The 19,104-nt window shown below is 42.9% G+C and overlaps 1 protein-coding gene across 1 annotated transcript in view; it reads left to right on the top strand.

The window, feature by feature from the left end:
- The window catches only part of TTC21B (tetratricopeptide repeat domain 21B), a 64,465-nt gene that overhangs the window by 30,855 nt on the left and 14,506 nt on the right, over positions 1–19,104 (top strand). The window contains exons 14-19 of the mRNA XM_073646121.1: positions 705–893; positions 2,201–2,311; positions 7,319–7,400; positions 12,716–12,866; positions 15,966–16,127; positions 17,669–17,864. Coding sequence (XP_073502222.1) covers positions 705–893; positions 2,201–2,311; positions 7,319–7,400; positions 12,716–12,866; positions 15,966–16,127; positions 17,669–17,864 — 891 coding nt within the window. The remainder of the gene's footprint in view (positions 1–704; positions 894–2,200; positions 2,312–7,318; positions 7,401–12,715; positions 12,867–15,965; positions 16,128–17,668; positions 17,865–19,104) is intronic.

Below are 19,104 nucleotides of genomic sequence, written 5' to 3' on the forward strand. Positions count from 1 at the left end.
CCAATTTTTCTCTGCCGTCCACATCCAAGGAGATTAGCTACAGTGCCATGAGTTGTAAACTTCTTGATTATGTTGCGGACCGTGGACAAAAGAACATTTAATATCTCTGGAGATGGACTTGTAACCTTAAGACTGTTCATATTTTTCAACAATTTTGGTTCTCAAGTCCTCCGACAGTTCTCTTCTCCTCTTTCTGTTCTCCATGCTTAGTGTGGCACACAATACAAAGACTGAGTCAACTTCTCCCCTTTTTATCTGGTTTCAGGTGTGATTTCCATATTGCTCACACCTGTTACTTGCCACAGGTTTGAACGAGAATCACATGCTTGAAACAAAGTTGTCTACCCACAATTTTGGAAAAGGGCCAACAATTTTGTCCGGCCCATTTTTGGGGTTTTGTGTGAAATTATGTCCAATTTGCCTTTTTTTCTGTTTTATTGTGTTGTTCCAATACATACAAAGGAAATAAACATGTGTATAATAAAACATGTAATTACAATAATTTTCTGGGAGAAATACCTCAATTTCAACACTTTTGGCCATGACTGTATAGGCCACTGTCGATTTCTGACAGCAGCATTTAAGGCACCTTAATTGACTCTGCCTGGTACTTGCAGCTTAATTAAGGGCATCACTTTTACAGAGATGGAGGACTTCTTTGATTGACAGACATATATTCTAAATACTCTGTATTGTGTTACCAGTCCCGGGAGATACAAGCCAGGGTGCTGAAGAGAGCTCAGCTCGAGCAGCCAGATGCTGTCCCTGCCCAAAAGTCTCTGGCAGCCGAAATCTCCACAGAAATTGCAAGACATGCCGCTGTCCAGCGAGACTATGAGAAGGCCATCAAGTTTTATAAGGAAGCACTAGTCTACTGCGAGACGGACAACAAGGTGAGAAGTGTCACCAGGCATTGCTGTCCATTCTGCTCACTTTGACATCAGGAGCCTCGAGAACACAGATGCAGATGACTTGGGGCCATACATCCATATAGACAATTTTTTTGCCTTTCATACATAATCTACTTATTTTAGGTCCCATAACAGCGTCTCTCCGTGGGGTTCAGGGATTTTCCTGGTTCCGCTCATTTCCATATTGCTTCTCCCCAATGTAGGCTGTAATAGCACATACAGGTGTGGGTATGTGGCGCTGGCCCAGGAGCTGTACCTGCTTCACGCACGGAGGGTGCCGGCTGTGTCTTCTATGATTTTTTGCTATTTATTGTAATACTGTGGTATAGAGCAGGTAATCATAGATTTTAAGTGCCCTATGGGGACTAAAAAGAGAATATAGAGTTTCAAAAAAAAAGTTAAAAAAAAGCATTTAAAATCATCTTAAAAATTCAATGACACCCCTCCATCCATTTCCCCCTCTTTAAATGTTAAGAAATTGAAAAAAAAAACTCACATTCTGTATTTCTGCATTGCCACAAAAATTTGATCTATCAGTGTATAAAATGATTTAACTGTACAGTAAATGGCATAAACCAAAAAAATGCCAGAATTGCTGGGGGTTTTTTGGTCACCGCTCCTCCACCCAAAAAATGCAGTTTAAAACCGATCAAAATATTATTTGTACTCCAAAATGGTATCAATAAAAACAGCAGATCACCACTTAAAAAACAAGCCCTGCACATATATATATATATATATACGCACACACACACACACACACACACACATACACACACACACACACATACACACACACACATACACACACACACACAGTGTCGCCATAATCATACTGCCCTGGAAAATCATGTTGTCATGTAATTTTTAACGCACAAAGAATACCACAAAACACAAAAAAACAGTGATGGAATTATGTTCATCTTTTCACCGCAGTGAGATTTTTTTTCTCTTTTTACTTGTGCATTTTATGACAAAATAAATGAAGTCATTCAAAATTACAACTTGTCTCGCAACAAACAACTATGTGGATGGAGAAACCAAAAAAAAAAAAAGTTATGGCTCTTGGAAGAAGAGTAGGAAAAAAAAAACAAAGGCAAAAATCTCCTGCTCAATATGGGGTTAAATAGCAGAATTTTCATTGGATTTCACTTCTACATCCACATAAGAAAGCTGCGATGTGTATTGTTCCAGGCAGCGCTATAAAATCCTACATCAGAGCAGGATCCGATGCACTTTGGATATTTTGCGGTGTGTTGTGGTTATACCCGTTTTCCATCACTGTGCAGGTTATAATGGAGCTGGCGCATCTGTACCTGGCGCAGGACGACATTGACTCCTGTCAGCAGCAGTGCGCTCTTCTACTGAGGAACGACCAGCACAACGAGGCTGCTACTATGGTAAGTGCCATATAGGTATATATGAATATGAACTGAAATAAATTAACTTTTTGATGACATTCTAATTTAGTGAGATGCACCTGTATGCATGTGTATAGATATAGCTATCTCTGTGTGTATATATACAGGGTGGTCCAAAAGTAGGTGGACAGAAAATAATAACATTTATTTTGATTTATATATAAAATTATATTTACTAACACAAGCTTAACATTGACAATTAAATTTTATTACAATAATACAAAAGCCCTTAAATGTTATCAACGCAGGGGCTCAAACTGTTTTCCATTACAATTTGCACAGCTTTGAAGTCTGCCTCTTACGCTTCGACAAACTTTTTTGCACAAGTCTCTTTGGGTATTAATTTCTTGAAATGCATCTCTTATGTCATTTTTCAAATCACTGACACTTTTTGGTTTTCGACTATAAACTTTGTCCTTGAGTACTCCCCAAAAGAAAAAATCCATTGGGGTCAAGTCTGGTGAACGTGCCGGCCAATCAAGTGGGCCTCTTTGGCCAATCCATTTATTAGGAAATGTGTCATCAAGACACTCGCGGACTACTCTTGAATAATGTGGAGGGGCCCCATCTTGTTGGAAATAAAGGTCATTTGAATTAGGCTGTTGCTGTAACTGGGGAACAACTTGATTCATTAGAATTTCGAGATACTTATCTCCTGTGACTGTTCCATCAAAAAATATTGGTCCTAAAACACCAAAACTTGAAATACCCCCCCAAACATTGACACCAGGCTCATTTAGTTGTTGCTCTAATGTTAAATGCATGTTCTCATTATACCAGTAAATACAATTATGTCTGTTAATATGGCCGGATAATTTGAAAGAAGCTTCATCACTCCACATAATGCTATCTAAAATTACTGTTTTTTGTTTGATAAATCTCCCCCTTCATAACCTTATTACACTTTTGGACCACCCTGTATATATATATACAGTCATGACCGAAAGTGCTGGAGCCCCTGAAATTGTTCCAGATAATGAAGTATTTCTCCCAGAAAATTATTTCAATTACACACGTTTTATTATACACATGTCTTTTTTCCTTTGCGTGTATTGGTGGAACAACAGAAAAAAGGCAAATTGGACATAATTTCACACAAAACCCCAAAAATGGGCCGGACAAAATTGCTTTGACAAAGAACGCAGTTTGCGTTCAAAACGCGTTGCTTTTGACAATCATGATATGGAATCCTTTTAACCTATTTTCTAAATAAACAGTTTACATGGTTTATTAAGCTGGATATTTTTTTCTTCACCAAGATATGCAGATTTTGATTATAATGACCTTTAATCTAAAATCTCATAGTCCAGAATTTAGTCCGGCATAAAACACAATGTAAACAAAATATACGGAAAGCCTAATACAAATCCATCAAAGCAATGGGAAAAACACTCTTGAAATATAATAAGACAGCAGAAAAGAGAAGTGAGAGCCACCTCAGTTTGGTCAGAGTGATGAAACACTTTACACAATATAATAAAATATAATTTTGTTAAGTATATGAAAAAACCTGAAAATCCAAACAACACACTAAAAGCAAGGAAAAGGAAAATTTGGCATGAGCCAAATTAAAAAAAAAAATTGTAATTTGTAGAAATATCAGTACCCAGTGGAAAAAGGTCAGTATTGTAACAACCATAAATATAAACTCTGTATATAGCAGTTAACATGTCAATGATGGGGTCTGAACAGGTATGGATATAAAGGCTATGTGCCTAAAAAAATGCAGTTTAATCTAATGACAGAATTATATAAAGAAATGTAATATAATAAGTAAACTCATAAATTAAATAGCAACTAATCAAAACTTACAGACCCAGCCATTAAACTTTGTGATAGATGACTTAGCTTAATGTCTCCATGTACACCCATCAAACAAGCGCCCCAACGCACGTTTCGCCCATCTTCATCAGGAGGCTTGGTAAATGACATTTGGCTCATACAAATTTGACAACATACCTTTTTTTAGGATTTCCCTTGTTTATAGTGTGTTTGGATTTTCATGTTTTTTTAATATACTTAGTAAAATTCTATTTTATTATATTGTGGGAAGTGTTTCATCATTCTAACTAAACCGAGGTGGCTCTCAGTTCTTTTTTCTGTTGTCTTACAAAACACAATGTGAAGTCAAAAGACCAAGAAAGTGTGCGACAAACAATTTTCATCTTCCTAAATGTTCTATAATTTTGTATAAGCGTTGAATAATCCAGAATATTTGCTGCTCCTCCACCTGATAGTTAGAACTACAACTTTAAAGAAAACGTCATCACTTTTCTTAGAACTCCGCATTATGCTTTTCCTCTGTTATTCCTCCGGAAAATGTAACTGGGCAAAGGAAATAGTTTTGATACGTCAGGTTTATGTAACGGGAGTCGTTGCTGCCAGTGTCGTGTTTGCGAGCGAGGAGAACATGTTGTGCCCTAAATTCGAGCCCAAATAAATAAATGTGATGTTAAACACGCCAGAGAGACATCAAGCAGCAAATCTGAGTCTTATCATTATATTATTCAGGGAAACCTCGAGCCAAGCTGCAAGAAAAAAATCCTGAATATTTTCCATGTACGGACATGACGTCATTCTGTCCGCCGGATTTGGCAGTTTCTGTGTGTTTACCGGGCAGTCGCTTGTTTTTGTGGATCACATAATCTTTCTTGCTGTTTAACATTTTGCTGGTTGCAAATAAAATGAGGCTAAATTTTCCAGTACGACAATGACCGGCGCTTAAAAATGTGGACAAAAGTCTATAAATCCTATCCAGGTGAACACGGTAAAAGCTCTTCATACATCCTGCCGACCAATGCGCAAAATAGGAAAATGCAGGATAGAAAACTGTGCCGGGTGAAGGATCAGTGTTAATAAAGGCCGACCGGGCAAAACCTACAAAATATAGTATACCACGGGGGATGGGTACGATCCTAGAATTTGTAGAGCTATGGACAGCAGTTTGATTTTATTAAATAGATTCTCCAATCCCTAAAAAAATGGGGCTAAAATGTAATTAAATTGTAAAATACTTAACATAAAAGATTACATTAGGACTTTATTTTGTATGAAATACTATATGATGGATTTATCTGCAAGCACCACTAGGGGGCAGTATAGGGGCTTGCTGAAGTGACTTCTTGAGTTCACTGCTAATATACACTGCTCAAAAAAATAAAGGGAACACTCAAATAACACATCCTAGATCTGAATGAATGAAATATTCTCATTGAATATTTTGTTCTGTACAGAGTTGAATGTGCTGACAACAAAATCACACAAAAATCATCAATGGAAATCAAATTCATTAACCAATGGAGGCCTGGATTTGGAGTCACCCCCAAATTTAAAGTGGAAAAACACACTACAGGCTGATCCAACTTTGATGTAATGTCCTTATAACAAGTCAAATTGAGGCTCAGTATTGTGTGTGGCCTCCACGTGCCTGTAAGACCTCCCTACAACGCCTGGGCATGCTCCTGATGAGGTTGCGGATGGTCTCCTGTGGGATCTCCTCCCAGACCTGGACTAAAGCATCCGCCAACTCCTGGACAGTCTGTGGTGCAACGTGACGTTGGTGGATGGAGCGAGACATGATGTCCCAGATGTGCTCAATCGGATTCAGGTCTGGGGAACGGGCGGACCAGTCCATAGCTTCAATACCTTCATCTTGCAGGAACTGCTGACACACTCCAGCCACATGAGGTCTGGCATTGTCCTGCATTAGGAGGAACCCAGGGCCAACCGCACCAGCATATGGTCTCACAAGGGGTCTGAGGATCTCATCTTGGTACCTAATGGCAGTCAGGCTACCTCTGGAGAGCACATGGAGGGCTGTGCGGCCCTCCAAAGAAATGCCACCCCACACCACTACTGACCCACTGCCAAACCGGTCATGCTGAAGGAAGTTGCAGGCAGCAGATCGCTCTCCACGGCGTCTCCAGACTCTGTCACGTCTGTCACATGTGCTCAGTGTGAACCAGCTTTCATCTGTGAAGAGCACAGGGCGCCAGTGGCGACTTTGTCAATTCTGGTGTTCTGTGGCAAATGCCAAGCGTCCTGTACGGTGTTGGGCTGTGAGCACAACCCCCATCTGTGGACGTCGGGCCCTCATATCACCCTCATGGAGTCGGTTTCTAACCATTTGTGCAGACACATGCACATTTGTGGCCTGCTAGAGGTCATTTTGCAGGGCTCTGGCAGTGCTCCTCCTGTTTCTCCTTGCACAAAGGCGGAGGTAGCGGTCCTGCTGCTGGGTTGTTGCCCTCCTACGGCCCCCTCCACATCTCTTGGTGTACTGGCCTGTCTCCTGGTAGCGCCTCCAGCCTCTGGACACTACGCTGACAGACACCGCAAACCTTCTTACCACAACTCGCATTGATGTGCCATCCTGGATGAGCTGCACTACCTCAACAACTTCTGTGGGTTGTAGAGTCCGTCTCATGCTACCACGAGTGTGAAAGCACAACCAACATTCAGAAGTGACCAAAACATCAGCCAGAAAGTATTGGTACTGAGATGTGGTCTGTGGTCCCCACCTGCAGAACCACCCCTTTATTGAGGGTGTCTTGATCATTGCCAATAATTTCCATCTATTGTCTATTCCATTTGCACAACAGCATGTGAAATTGATTGTCAATCAGTGTAGCTTCCTAAGTGAACAGTTTGATTTCACAGAAGTTTGACTTACTTGGAGTTATATTCTGCTGTTTAAGTGTTCCCTTTACTTTTTGGAGCAGTGTAGTACACTCCATAGAGAAAATGATAAATGTGTATTATATAGATATATTATATACATATGAAAAGAATAAATGTATATTACATAGGTCGCTTTGTTACAGCAATACAACTTTTTATTTGAAATATGTAAAAAAAATTAGTTTCCTGATGCAATTTCCACTTGAAAGCCTCATATTTTTCTGCTACACACCTTGATTTATAATATTGGAGATATTTTGTTTCAATGCATTTTGATTTGATTTTCGGTCCCTGTTAACCCCACAGATGATGGCTGACCTGATGTTCAGGAAGCAGGACTACGAGCATGCAGTATTTCACTTCCAGCAGCTGTTGGAGCACAAGCCAGGTAAGCGCTGCACTCGGGTGGTGTCTTGGCTTCAGATCGCACCCATGCAAGTTTGTGCAAAACTTCCAATCACATCTCGTTCAAGGCTTCTATTTTTGCTACATCAGACTTCCATCGCAATCCAGATATCCTTAAAGGGGTATTCCCATCTGCAAGATCCTATCCTAATATGCAGTAGGTGAATTGATAATAATATTAGCAAATACCTTCAATTAGAAATGTAGTTTAGTTCTTCTGATTAGCCATGTCACTTACTCTATGTACAAGGCATTGCAGCCAGCAGCTTAGGTATCCATGATTACGACCACTATATGAGTGATCTTAACCATGGATACCTAAGCTACTGCAATTCCCTGCACATAGGGTAAGTGAGATAGCTTATCCTAAGAACTATACTACATTTCTAATTGGAGATATTTCCTAATATTATTATTAGTAACATAGTTTTTAAGGTTGAAAGAAGACTAAGTCCATATAGTTCAACCCATAGCCTAACATGTTGATCCAGAGAATGGCAAAAAAAAAAACCATGTGACAAACACTAAGCTCCACATTGGGGAAAAAAATTCCTTCCTGACTCCATACGCCAATCAGACTAGTTCCCTGGATCAACGCCCTATCAATGAATCTAGTATATACAGTACAGACCAAAAGTTTGGACACACCTTCTCATTTAAAGATTTTTCTGTATTTTCATGACTATAAAAATTGTACATTCACACTGAAGGCATCAAAACTATGAATTAACACATGTGGAATTATATACTTAACAAAAAAGTGTGAAACAACTGAAAATATGTCTTATATTCTAGGTTCTTCAAAGTAGCCACCTTTTGCTTTGATGACTGCTGTGCACACTCTTGGCATTCTCTTGATGAGCTTCAAGAGGTAGTCACCGGAAATGGTCTTCCAACAATCTTGAAGGAGTTCCCAGAGATGCTTAGCACTTGTTGGCCCTTTTGCCTTCACTCTGCCGTCCAGCTCACCCCACACCATCTCGATTGGGTTCAGGTCTGGTGACTGTGGAGGCCAGGTCATCTGGCGTAGCACCCCATCACTCTCCTCCTTGGTCAAATAGCCCTTACACAGCCTGGAGGAGTGTTTGGGGTCATTGTCCTGTTGAAAAATAAATGATGGTCCAACTAAACGCAAACCGGATGGAATAGCATGCTGCTGCAAGATGCTGTGGTAGCCATGCTGGTTCAGTATGCCTTCAATTTTGAATAAATCCCCAACAGTGTCACCAGCAAAGCACCCCCACACCATCACACCTCCTCCTCCATGCTTCACGGTGGGAACCAGGCATGTAGAGTCCATCCGTTCACCTTTTCTGCATCACACAAAGACACGGTGGTTGGAACCAAAGATCTCAAATTTGGACTCATCAGACCAAAGCACAGATTTCCACTGGTCTAATGTCCATTCCTGTCCTGTCCTTAGCAGTGGTTTCCTAGCAGCTGTTTTACCATGAAGGCCTGCTGCACAAAGTCTCCTCTTAACAGTTGTTGTAGAGATGTGTCTGCTGCTAGAACTCTGTGTGGCATTGACATGGTCTCTAATCTGAGCTGCTGTTAACCTGCGATTTCTGAGGCTGGTGACTCGGATAAACTTCTCCTCAGAAGCAGAGGTGACTCTTGGTCTTCCTTTCCTGGGGCGGTCCTCATGTGAGCCAGTTTCTTTGTAGCGCTTGATGGTTTTTGCAACTGCACTTGGGGACACATTCAAAGTTTTCCCAATTTTTCGGACTGACTGACCTTCATTTCTTAAAGTAATGATAGCCACTCCCTTTTCTTTACTTAGCTGCTTTTTTCTTGCCATAATACAAATTCTAACAGTCTATTCAGTAGGACTATCAGCTCTGTATGAATGCCAAGAGTGTGCAAAGCAGTCATCAAAGCAAAAGGTGGCTACTTTGAAGAACCTAGAATATAAGACATATTTTCAGTTGTTTCACACTTTTTTGTTAAGTATATAATTCCACATGTGTTAATTCATAGTTTTGATGCCTTCAGTGTGAATGTACAATTTTCATAGTCATGAAAATACAGAAAAATCTTTAAATGAGAAGGTGTGTCCAAACTTTTGGTCTGTACTGTATAACAAACCCCTATCAGTAATTTATTATTTTTTCCCCCTCCCCTTATCTCCACCCACAGGGACTCTACATTTTCATTAGATTCACATATATTCTCACGCAAGATGGGTTTTAAGGCTGATTTTACATATAAACACACACCCCCCCTCGCTTGTTTGTACGGTCATTTCTGAACAGACTATAGTCCTGTAAATGAACTGCCCAGTGATGGCTCTCATCCAGCCATGTCTCAGATATCCCCACCATGTCATAATTATTTTCCAACAAAATTAATTCTAATTCCTCCATTTTGTTGGTGAGGCTTCTGGCATTAGTGTACATGCATCTTATGTATCTCTCTGTACCTCTATTCCTTCTTACTATATTGACTGTTCTAACCCCACCCCCAATTTCTTTATCTGTGTCCAGGTCACTATCTTCCCCACCTATAAAATGAATACCCTCCCCCCCAATCCCTAGTTTAAACACTCCTCCAACCTTCTAGCCATTTTCTCCCCCAGCACAGCTGCACCCTCCCTATTGAGATGCAGCCCGTCCCTTTAACTTTAATGCCCTGTATAAGTTGTCCATTTTTCCTTTAGTTGGGTAGACTAGTACACAAGACTATAAAAATAATCTCTCCACTCAAAAAAGTTAATGCTATTGGAACAGAGGTTAAAGGGGTTTTCCGGTAAAAGTTAAAAAAAAAAAAAAAGAAGCCATACTTACCACTGGAATCCTACCACCGCTGCAATGCTGCCTCTCTAACGGGCTGGAAGTGATGGATTTTTCTTCTTTTATAAGCATGGCTTCCATCTATTCACTTATAAAGAACTGAAAATTAAAAGAAACCAAAAACTTTTAATTGAAGCCAACGTATCCTAAAAATGCCATTTAGATCAACTAGATACTCAATAGAAATTATTATTAAAAATGATGAAACTGAATGACATCACGGGAGATGTGTTTGTGATGATGTAATCAGAAGATTTGGCGTTATCCCGGTATGATTAAATGCTGCTGTATGCTTGACCTCCACTCCATTCAGATGGGGAAGAATTCTGTTTTTGGGATCTGTGCGGTTCCCTGCAGTTGAACAACCCTTTGATTTGGGGCTTAAGGACCAGACACAGTTTTTAAGTATGATTTAGTTAAACACCTCTACCTTTATTTGTTGAGCTAGCCAATAGGAATTTTGCACCCCTTTTTTTCAGTAGTAATGTTTTATGACATGAGAGGATTTGAACTAGAACTAGCGTGACAGGGGTCTAATGGGTAACGTTTCTCCGTGTGAAGAGTGGCAAGCCAAGCCTGGCATGTCAGAGTGAGCAGATTTATAAGCCACGCATGATCTTGCATGGTGTATAAGTCTCCTCACTCTGACATGCCAGGCTTGGCTTGTCACTCTCCTCAAGGAGAAACGTTACCCATTAGACCCCAGTCCAGAGCCTCTCACCTAGCCAAACCAAATCTCATACTTTGCACTAATGAGGGGCAACACCCCGAGAAACAGTGTCTGCAAATTGAGATTCTGGTTTGGCTTTTATCCTAAGTCATATTGCAAGACTCGATATTGACTTTTAGGATCGCTGCTCCCAATAAGTGGCGCTAGAGTTCTAGTTCTCCTTCTCTCTAAAGAGGCAATTTGCATAATTAGTGTCACAGTAATGATTGGGGGGAATAGTCTTTTTAAGGGTGAACATCTTATGTCTTTATTTATTTCATTATTTTTTTTTTAATATAAATAAAACCCATTATGGCTCTTTATATGCTAGTAATGTACAACCGCCCATGGTGGAGGGGTAATCTGCAATGTTACAGGGAATATTAACTAGTTAGATCCAGCAGCCTCCTATTGCCTCACCTGTGCTTGACCAATAGAAGCAGCTGCCAGCTTTGTCACCCCTCCAAAATTATACTTGCCAATAAGAGACAAAGCCCCTACAAATCTCATACCTGCAGTATAGATTTCACTTCTTTAGTTGTACAGAAACACTGATTTATTTCATATGTAAATGAGTTGTCATCCATGCGCCATTTTCGTGGCCAGGGGCTCAGAGCACCATTATGCCCCCTCAATAAGCCCTGCAGCGCCCCTTCCCTCAGCTTCATTGACAGAATCCCCTGCCCTGGACATCCGCACTGACACTGCACGATCCCAGTGAGCACACAAATTGTCAGTGCAGGTGCCCTCTCATTCCACTCTCCTGTTTTCAGCGGCCGCACATAGAGGATCACACAGTAGCGAGTGACTGCTGCAGACAGGTGAGAGGGATGAGAGCGCGCCCCCACTGACACTACACACTCGCTGGGCCCCTTCAGTGTCCGTACAGATATGAATGGCCAGGGATTCAGTTTAGGCAGAGCTTTCTCAGGGAAAGTGTGCGCTTTCAATCAAGCTAAGGGGGCGTAAAGGTGCACTGAGCCCTTGGCCACACCAAAGGTGCACCGAAGCATAGAGGAGCGCTGAGCCCTTGGCCACACCAAAGGTGCACCGAAGCGTAGAGGAGCGCTGAGCCCTTGGCCACACCAAAGGTGCACCAAAGCGTAGAGGAGCGCTGAGCTCTTGGCCACACCAAAGGTGCACCGAAGCGTAGAGGAGCACTGAGCCCTTGGCCACACCAAAGGTGCACCGAAGCATAGAGGAGCGCAGAGCCCTTGGCCACAACAAAGGTGCACCGAAGCGTAGAGGTGCACTGAGCCCTTGGCCACAACAAAGGTGCACCGAAGCGTAGAGGAGCGCTGTGCCCTTGGCCACACCAAAGGTGCACCAAAGAGTAGAGGAGCGCTGTGCCCTTGACCAAACCAAAGGTGCACCAAAGCGTAGAGGAGTGCTGAGCCCTTGGCCACACCAAAGGTGCACCGAAGACCCATCAGTTACATATGTAACAAAACCATATAACTAAATCGTTACTGCAAGTACGAGACTTATAGGGGCTTTGTCCCTTATAGGTTAGTTTAAATTATTTTTTGGGGACTTGCCTTAAACCTGGGTTGGAAATATGCAAAATTGTGAGTTTGAAGGACTTGGATCGGCCACCGTAAATACCGTACACTACGTCTGGTCCGCATGACTCCTATAAATTATTGAAAATTGTGAAGCCTACTGACAGGAGATGGAGATCACTCAAAGACTCACTGATAAAATCATGTCCGGGAATTGTTATTTGAGCAGTTCCCCGCGGCTTCTGCAAATAAGCTAAAACTTGTAATGATCAGCTGATTCCTTCTCCTTTTGCAGACAATTACGCTACGCTTTCTCGATTGATTGACCTCTTGAGAAGAGCTGGAAAACTTGAAGAAATACCAAAGTTTCTTGACATGGCGGAAAAATGCTCATCGAGAGCAAAGCTAGAACCCGGCTTTCACTACTGCAGAGGGTTATATCTGTGGTACGTTTATTTCTAGTCCATTCACACAAGGCTAGATTTGGCTTGTACATACTTCTTATGGCGCCCCCCCCCCCCATTGTTCGGTGCTGCACAATAGTGGATTATGCCCCACCGCCAGTTTATGGGGCATGCAGGTGGGGGGACTAGGATTCTGAGCATGTGTGACCACATACTGTAGGTGGTGGATATTTTGAGAGGGAATTATTTGGACACCAGGGGGCGCCTTCTAGAGGGGTGCTGCTCTCATAGAAGATGCCCAGTATACATAGGACATGTGAGAACATCTGCTCTAGATGAGGGGGTGGTCTCCCAGAGACTTCTTGTACGTAACGGCAATATCTAGACACAGGATAATTTTTTTTAAATTGATTTTAATTGAAAATTTGTTCTAATCTAAAAGGAAAAAATAATGGAGAATTCTTAGGAAAAAAGCTGTTTAAAGGGAATCTGTCAGCACGTTTTTGTTGCCCTAACTGAGAGCAGCATGATGTAGAGGCAGAAACCCAGATTCCAGCAATGTATCACTTACAGGGCTGCTTGCTGTACTTTAATAAAATCCCTGTTTTACTTGCTGCAGATCTAGCAGATCTCTGAATGCTGAGCTCTGTATAACCCCGCCCACACCACTGACTGGCAGCTTTCCATGTGCACTGTGCATAGACAAAAAGCTGCCAATTAGTGATGAAGACGGAGTTCATTAGTATGGAGGATTACATGACTGCCGTTAAAATAAGCGTTTTTACTAACAATAGAGCAGGTTTTCACTGCAAAAAATGCCACAAAAATCTACATGTAAACATAGCCTAAGGTTGAATCTAGATTCAGGGCTGAGGCACTAAAAGCCTAAAGGGATTGTACAGGATTAGAAAACATGAATTCTTTGTTTGAAAACAGCGCCTTACCTGTTCACAGGTTGCAGTCAGTACTGCAGCTCATCCTCATTTTCTTTATTGGAGCTCGGCTACAATCCATGGGGAGAAAGCAACCATGTTCTTGTAATCTTGTGCAAATAATTTAAAGGGCAATCCGGTGGCACTCAATTTTGCAGTGCTGATGATGTTACGACATTGCATACAGTACAGACCAAAAGTTTGGACACACCTTCTCATTAAAGATTTTTCTGTATTTTCATGTCTATGAAAATTGTACATTCACACTGAAGGCATCAAAACTATGAATTAACACATGAGGAATTATATACTTAACAAAAAAGTGTGAAACAACTGAAAATATGTCTTATATTCTAGGTTCTTCAAAGTAGCCACCTTTTGCTTTGATGACTGCTTTGCACACTCTTGGCATTCTCTTGATGAGCTTCAAGAGGTAGTCACCGGAAATGGTCTTCCAACAATCTTGAAGGAGTTCCCAGAGATGCTTAGCACTTGTTGACCCTTTTGCCTTCACTCTGCGGTCCAGCTCACCCCAAACCATCTCGATTGGGTTCAGGTCTGGTGACTGTGGAGGCCAGGTCATCTGGCGTAGCACCCCATCACTCTCCTTCTTGGTCAACTAGCCCTTACACAGCCTGGAGGAGTGTTTGGGGTCATTGTCCTGTTGAAAAATAAATGATGGTGCAACTAAACTTAAGCCGGATGGAATAGCATGCCGCAGAAAGATGCTGTGGTAGCCATGCTGGTTCAGTATGCCTTCAATTTTGAATAAATCTCCAACAGTGTCACCAGCAAAGCACCCCCACACCATCACACCTCCTCCTCCATGCTTCATGGTGGGAACCAGGCATGTAGAGTCCATCCGTTCACCTTTTCTGCGTTGCACAATGACACGGTGGTTGGAACCAAAGATCTCAAATTTGGACTCATCAGACCAAAGCACAGATTTCCACTGGTCTAATGTCCATTCCTTGTGTTCTTTAGCCCAAACAAGTCTCTTCTGCTTGTTGTCTGTCCTTAGCATTGGTTTCCTAGCAGCTATTTTACCATGAAGGCCAGCTGCACAAAGTCTCCTCTTAACAGTTGTTGAAGAGATGTGTCTGCTGCTAGAACTCTGTGTGGCATTGACCTGGTCTCTAATCTGAGCTGCTGTTAACCTGCGATTTCTGAGGCTGGTGACTCGGATAAACTTACCCTCAGAAGCAGAGGTGACTCTTGGTCTTCCTTTCCTGGGGCGGTCCTCATGTGAGCCAGTTTCTTTGTAGCGCTTGATGGTTTTTGCAACTGCACTTGGGGACACTTTCAAAGTTTTCCTAACTTTTCGGAATGACTGACCTTCATTTCTTAAAGTAATGATAGCCACTCGTTTTTCTTTACTTGGCTGCTTTTTTCTTGCCATAATACAAATTCTAACAGTCTATTCAGTAGGACTATCAGCTGTGTATCCACCTGACTTCTGCACAACACAACTGATGGTCCCAACCCCATTTATAAGGCAAGAAATCCCACTTATTAAACCTGACAGGGCAGACCTGTGAAGTGAAAACCATTTCCGGTGACTACCTCTTGAAGCTCATCAAGAGAATGCCAAGAGTGTGCACAGCAGTCATCAAAGCAAAAGGTGGCTACTTTGAAGAACCTAGAATATAAGACATATTTTCAGTAGTTTCACACTTTTTTGTTAAGTATATAATTCCACATGTGTTAATTCATAGTTTTGATGCCTTCAGTGTGAATGTACAATTTTCATAGTCATGAAAATACAGAAAAATCTTTAAATGAGAAGGTGTGTCCAAACTTTTGGTCTGTACTGTACTTGCCAAGACACGTGCATGATCGTCAGATATTCTGCACGCATCCGGCTTATTACAAAAGCTCAGATATGCACGACATCTGCTGCTATTATACATGTGTGGGATCAGAACATCATCGGCGCCCCCTACCTTCCATGCAGACATGAGCAGCAGGGGACTGCCCCTTTAAATATTTGGTGGGTTCTGTAGAAAGTGGCTTGCTGTCTGCTTGTGAGAATTGCAGCCAGACCCCAGTGACTGCATCCGTCGCGCCTTTGTCACGTACCAGCGACAAGTCCGCAGAATCTCATATATTCATTGTACATATTTTTCTGCTTCCAAACTGTTTTCTTGCCGATCCCCTTTTAAAAAGTGAGACCTTATGTAATCATTGAATTCCTTTTTGTTTCGTGAAGGTACACCGGGGAGCCTAATGACGCACTCCGACATTTCAATAAAGCTCGAAAAGACAGTGACTGGGGGCAGAACGCCATCTACAACATGATTGAGATCTGCTTGAATCCTGACAATGAGACTGTAGGAGGAGAAGTCTTTGACAATCTGGATGGAGACATGGGGTACGGAAATGATCACTTGTGTTTCTTTGTGTGAGCGGAGTGCACATGAGTAGTCCAAATTATTCCGACGCCTCATTACCTTTAAGTGTAAAGATAAGTTCACACTATGACTTTTTACGCTGAAAAACTTGGATTGGCAAGGGAATCCGCTTGGATTTCTGCTGCTGATTTGTTGTTTGAAAAGCTGAAAATTCTGAAGTGTATTCACTGTGTAGCCAACATCCAGTGACATGAATGACGCTTATTTATTTTCCGTGATGCACATTTCAAATTGCCATTGGGAAAACTCCATGTTGTATGTATTTCCATGGAGATTTCTTATCAATGGGACACAAATCATCGATGGATTTAGCTGGAACATTGGTGCTGATTCCGCACAGAAATCTGCAGGAAAATCCTTTGTACGACTGTGCCCTAAGAGTCCAGCTCACGTGTTTGGAGGCTGATATTATAGATGAAGTTGCACATTTCAAAATCAAAGTTAATCTCTGGATAGGTTACTGTATTTTGGGGTGATTTAAAGGGAATCTGTCAGCAGGCTTTCAGCCCCCCTCCCCAGACTATTTATATGGACATGTAGCTCTTTCAAACACAAGTCCAGCAGTACCTTTACATGGCCAGTCCGTTCCTGAGAAATCAGCATCTGAATTGATATGCAAATGAGACTGAAGAGCTATGGTAGAGCTGAAGCCTCTGTCACTCCAGCTCTACTCCCTGCCCAGCGCCGCCGCCTCCTACTTGACTGGTGGCTGCTTTGTCTGAAGTTACTTTTCAGAATAGGTAGAATGAGGAAAAGATGCTATTTCAGGGCAATATATGACTTGTATTAGGTATTTATCACCAGTTTTCTCTGCAGGCCCTGTCTCTAATTATTCAGTTATCCTTGGGCTAGTGGGTGGAAACTGTGCTTTGTATAGGAGGTGACATAACAGAGACATGAGGGATTCCTGATCTCCTGTGTCTATAGCATATGTTCAGAAACAGCAGCAGCATGGAGGCCTTTACACAGCAATACTGAGCAGTGTATCTGTTAATCTAGCTCTCGGATGAGATAAAACACTTACTAGAAAGTAGCAGTATCTCATTCTGTCTGTTCTCTCCTTATGCTCTTCCCTCCTCCTTCCCCTTTTGATCCTGAGTATTCTATTCGTATGTGACACGAGAAGGTTTGGTGGGTACGGATTTGCTTTTTGCTGATACCACAACAGGGTGTAATAGGGTTCACGTTGCTGGTGATGGGTTCTGATCTCTGATAGCTTCAGTATGAGTCACTAGGGTGACCAGGCATTTGGAAGGTTGGCTGTGTAGCTGTAGGTATAACCAGAAGAAAGAGAAAGTATGGAGCCTGTAGTAAGACCTCGGGAATACTATGTTCAGTTCTGCAGATCTTTCTTCCAAAAAAATGGGTTCAAAGACATGCGGCAAAAACGGTGGGAGGCCTCAGGTTTTGTGCTTATCTAGAGAGATTTATTGAACTTATGGTTAAATTAGCCGGCGTCCGCCATCTGCCGTAAAAGTGACGATTTTTATTCCGTGTGCAGGAATTCCACAGAGAAGCAGGAATCTGTGCAACTCGCCGTGAGAACGGCCGAGAAACTTCTGAAAGAACTGAAGCCGCAGATTCTTCAGGGTCACATCCAGCTACGGATCATGGAGAACTATTGCCTGGTGGCGACTAAGCAAAAAGCCAATGTGGAGCGAGCCCTGAACGTATTTACCGAAGTGGCAGCTGCAGAGGTGATATGAAATGTGCACACGGATCTATGGAGGAAGGCGAACGCTGCAGCCGCACAGCACTGGTCTCCGCTACTGTCTGTGGGTCAACCGCAGCTGACCGGAGACAATAACCCCGCGTGGTGGCAGCTCCAAAAATCAAAACCCACACCAGTGGTAAAAGCCCCTTTCCTAACTACCAAGTAAAGCGCCACTCCTCTATATACATACCTCCATGGTGGCAGACGCTTGTTTCTATGGACCCCACGAATGTCATCTTCCAAACTCTGGCCCCCATGGGTGTCATCTTCCAGGCTCGATGGCCCCCATGGGTGTCATCTTCCAGGCTCTATGGCCCTCATGAGTGTCATCTTCCAGGCTCTTTGGCCCCCATGGGTGTCATCTTACAGGCTCTATGGCCCCCATGGGTGTCATCTTCCAAGCTTTATGGCCCCCATCGTTGTCATCTTCCAGGCTCTATGGCCCCCATGGCTGTCATCTTCCAAGCTCTATGGCCCCCGTGGGTGTCACCTACCAGGCTCTATGGCCCCCGTGGGTGTCACCTTCCAGACTCTATAGCCCCGAGGGTGTCATCTTCCAGGCTCTATGGCCCCCGTGGGTGTCATCTTCCAGGCCCTATGGCCCCCGTGGGTGTCATCTTCCAGGCTCTATGGCCCCCGTGGGTGTCATCTTCCAGGCTCTATGGCCCCCGTGGGTGTCATCTTCCAGGCTCTATGGCCCCCGTGGGTGTCATCTTCCAGGCTCTATGGCCCCCGTGGGTGTCATCTTCCAGGCTCTTTGGTCCCCACGGTGTCATCTTCCAGGATCTTTGGTCCCCACGGTGTCATCTTCCAGGCTCTATCGCCCCCACATGTGTCATCTTCCAAACTTTATGGCCCCCACGGGTGTCATCTTCCAGGCTGTATGACCCCCCTCATGGGTGTCATCTCTTCCAGGCACTATGGCCCCGATGGGTGTTATCCTCCAAACTCTGTAGCCCCCATGGTTGTCATCTTCCAGGCTCTATGGCCCCCATGGTTGTCATCTTCCAGGCTCTATGGCCCCCATGGGTGTCATCTTCCAGGCTCTGTGGCTTCCACGGGTGTCCTCTTCCAGGCTTGATTGCCCCCATGGGTGTCATCTTCCAGGCTCTATGGCCCCCATGGGTGTCATCTTCCAGGCTCTATGGCCCTCATGAGTGTCATCTTCCAGGCTCTTTGGCCCCCATGGGTGTCATCTTCCAGGCTCTATGGCCCCCATGGGT

Source organism: Phyllobates terribilis, unplaced genomic scaffold, assembly GCF_046119375.1.
Source record: "Phyllobates terribilis strain yellow unplaced genomic scaffold, ASM4611937v1 Scaffold_9__5_contigs__length_417890890, whole genome shotgun sequence".
NCBI lineage: Eukaryota > Metazoa > Chordata > Amphibia > Anura > Dendrobatidae > Phyllobates > Phyllobates terribilis.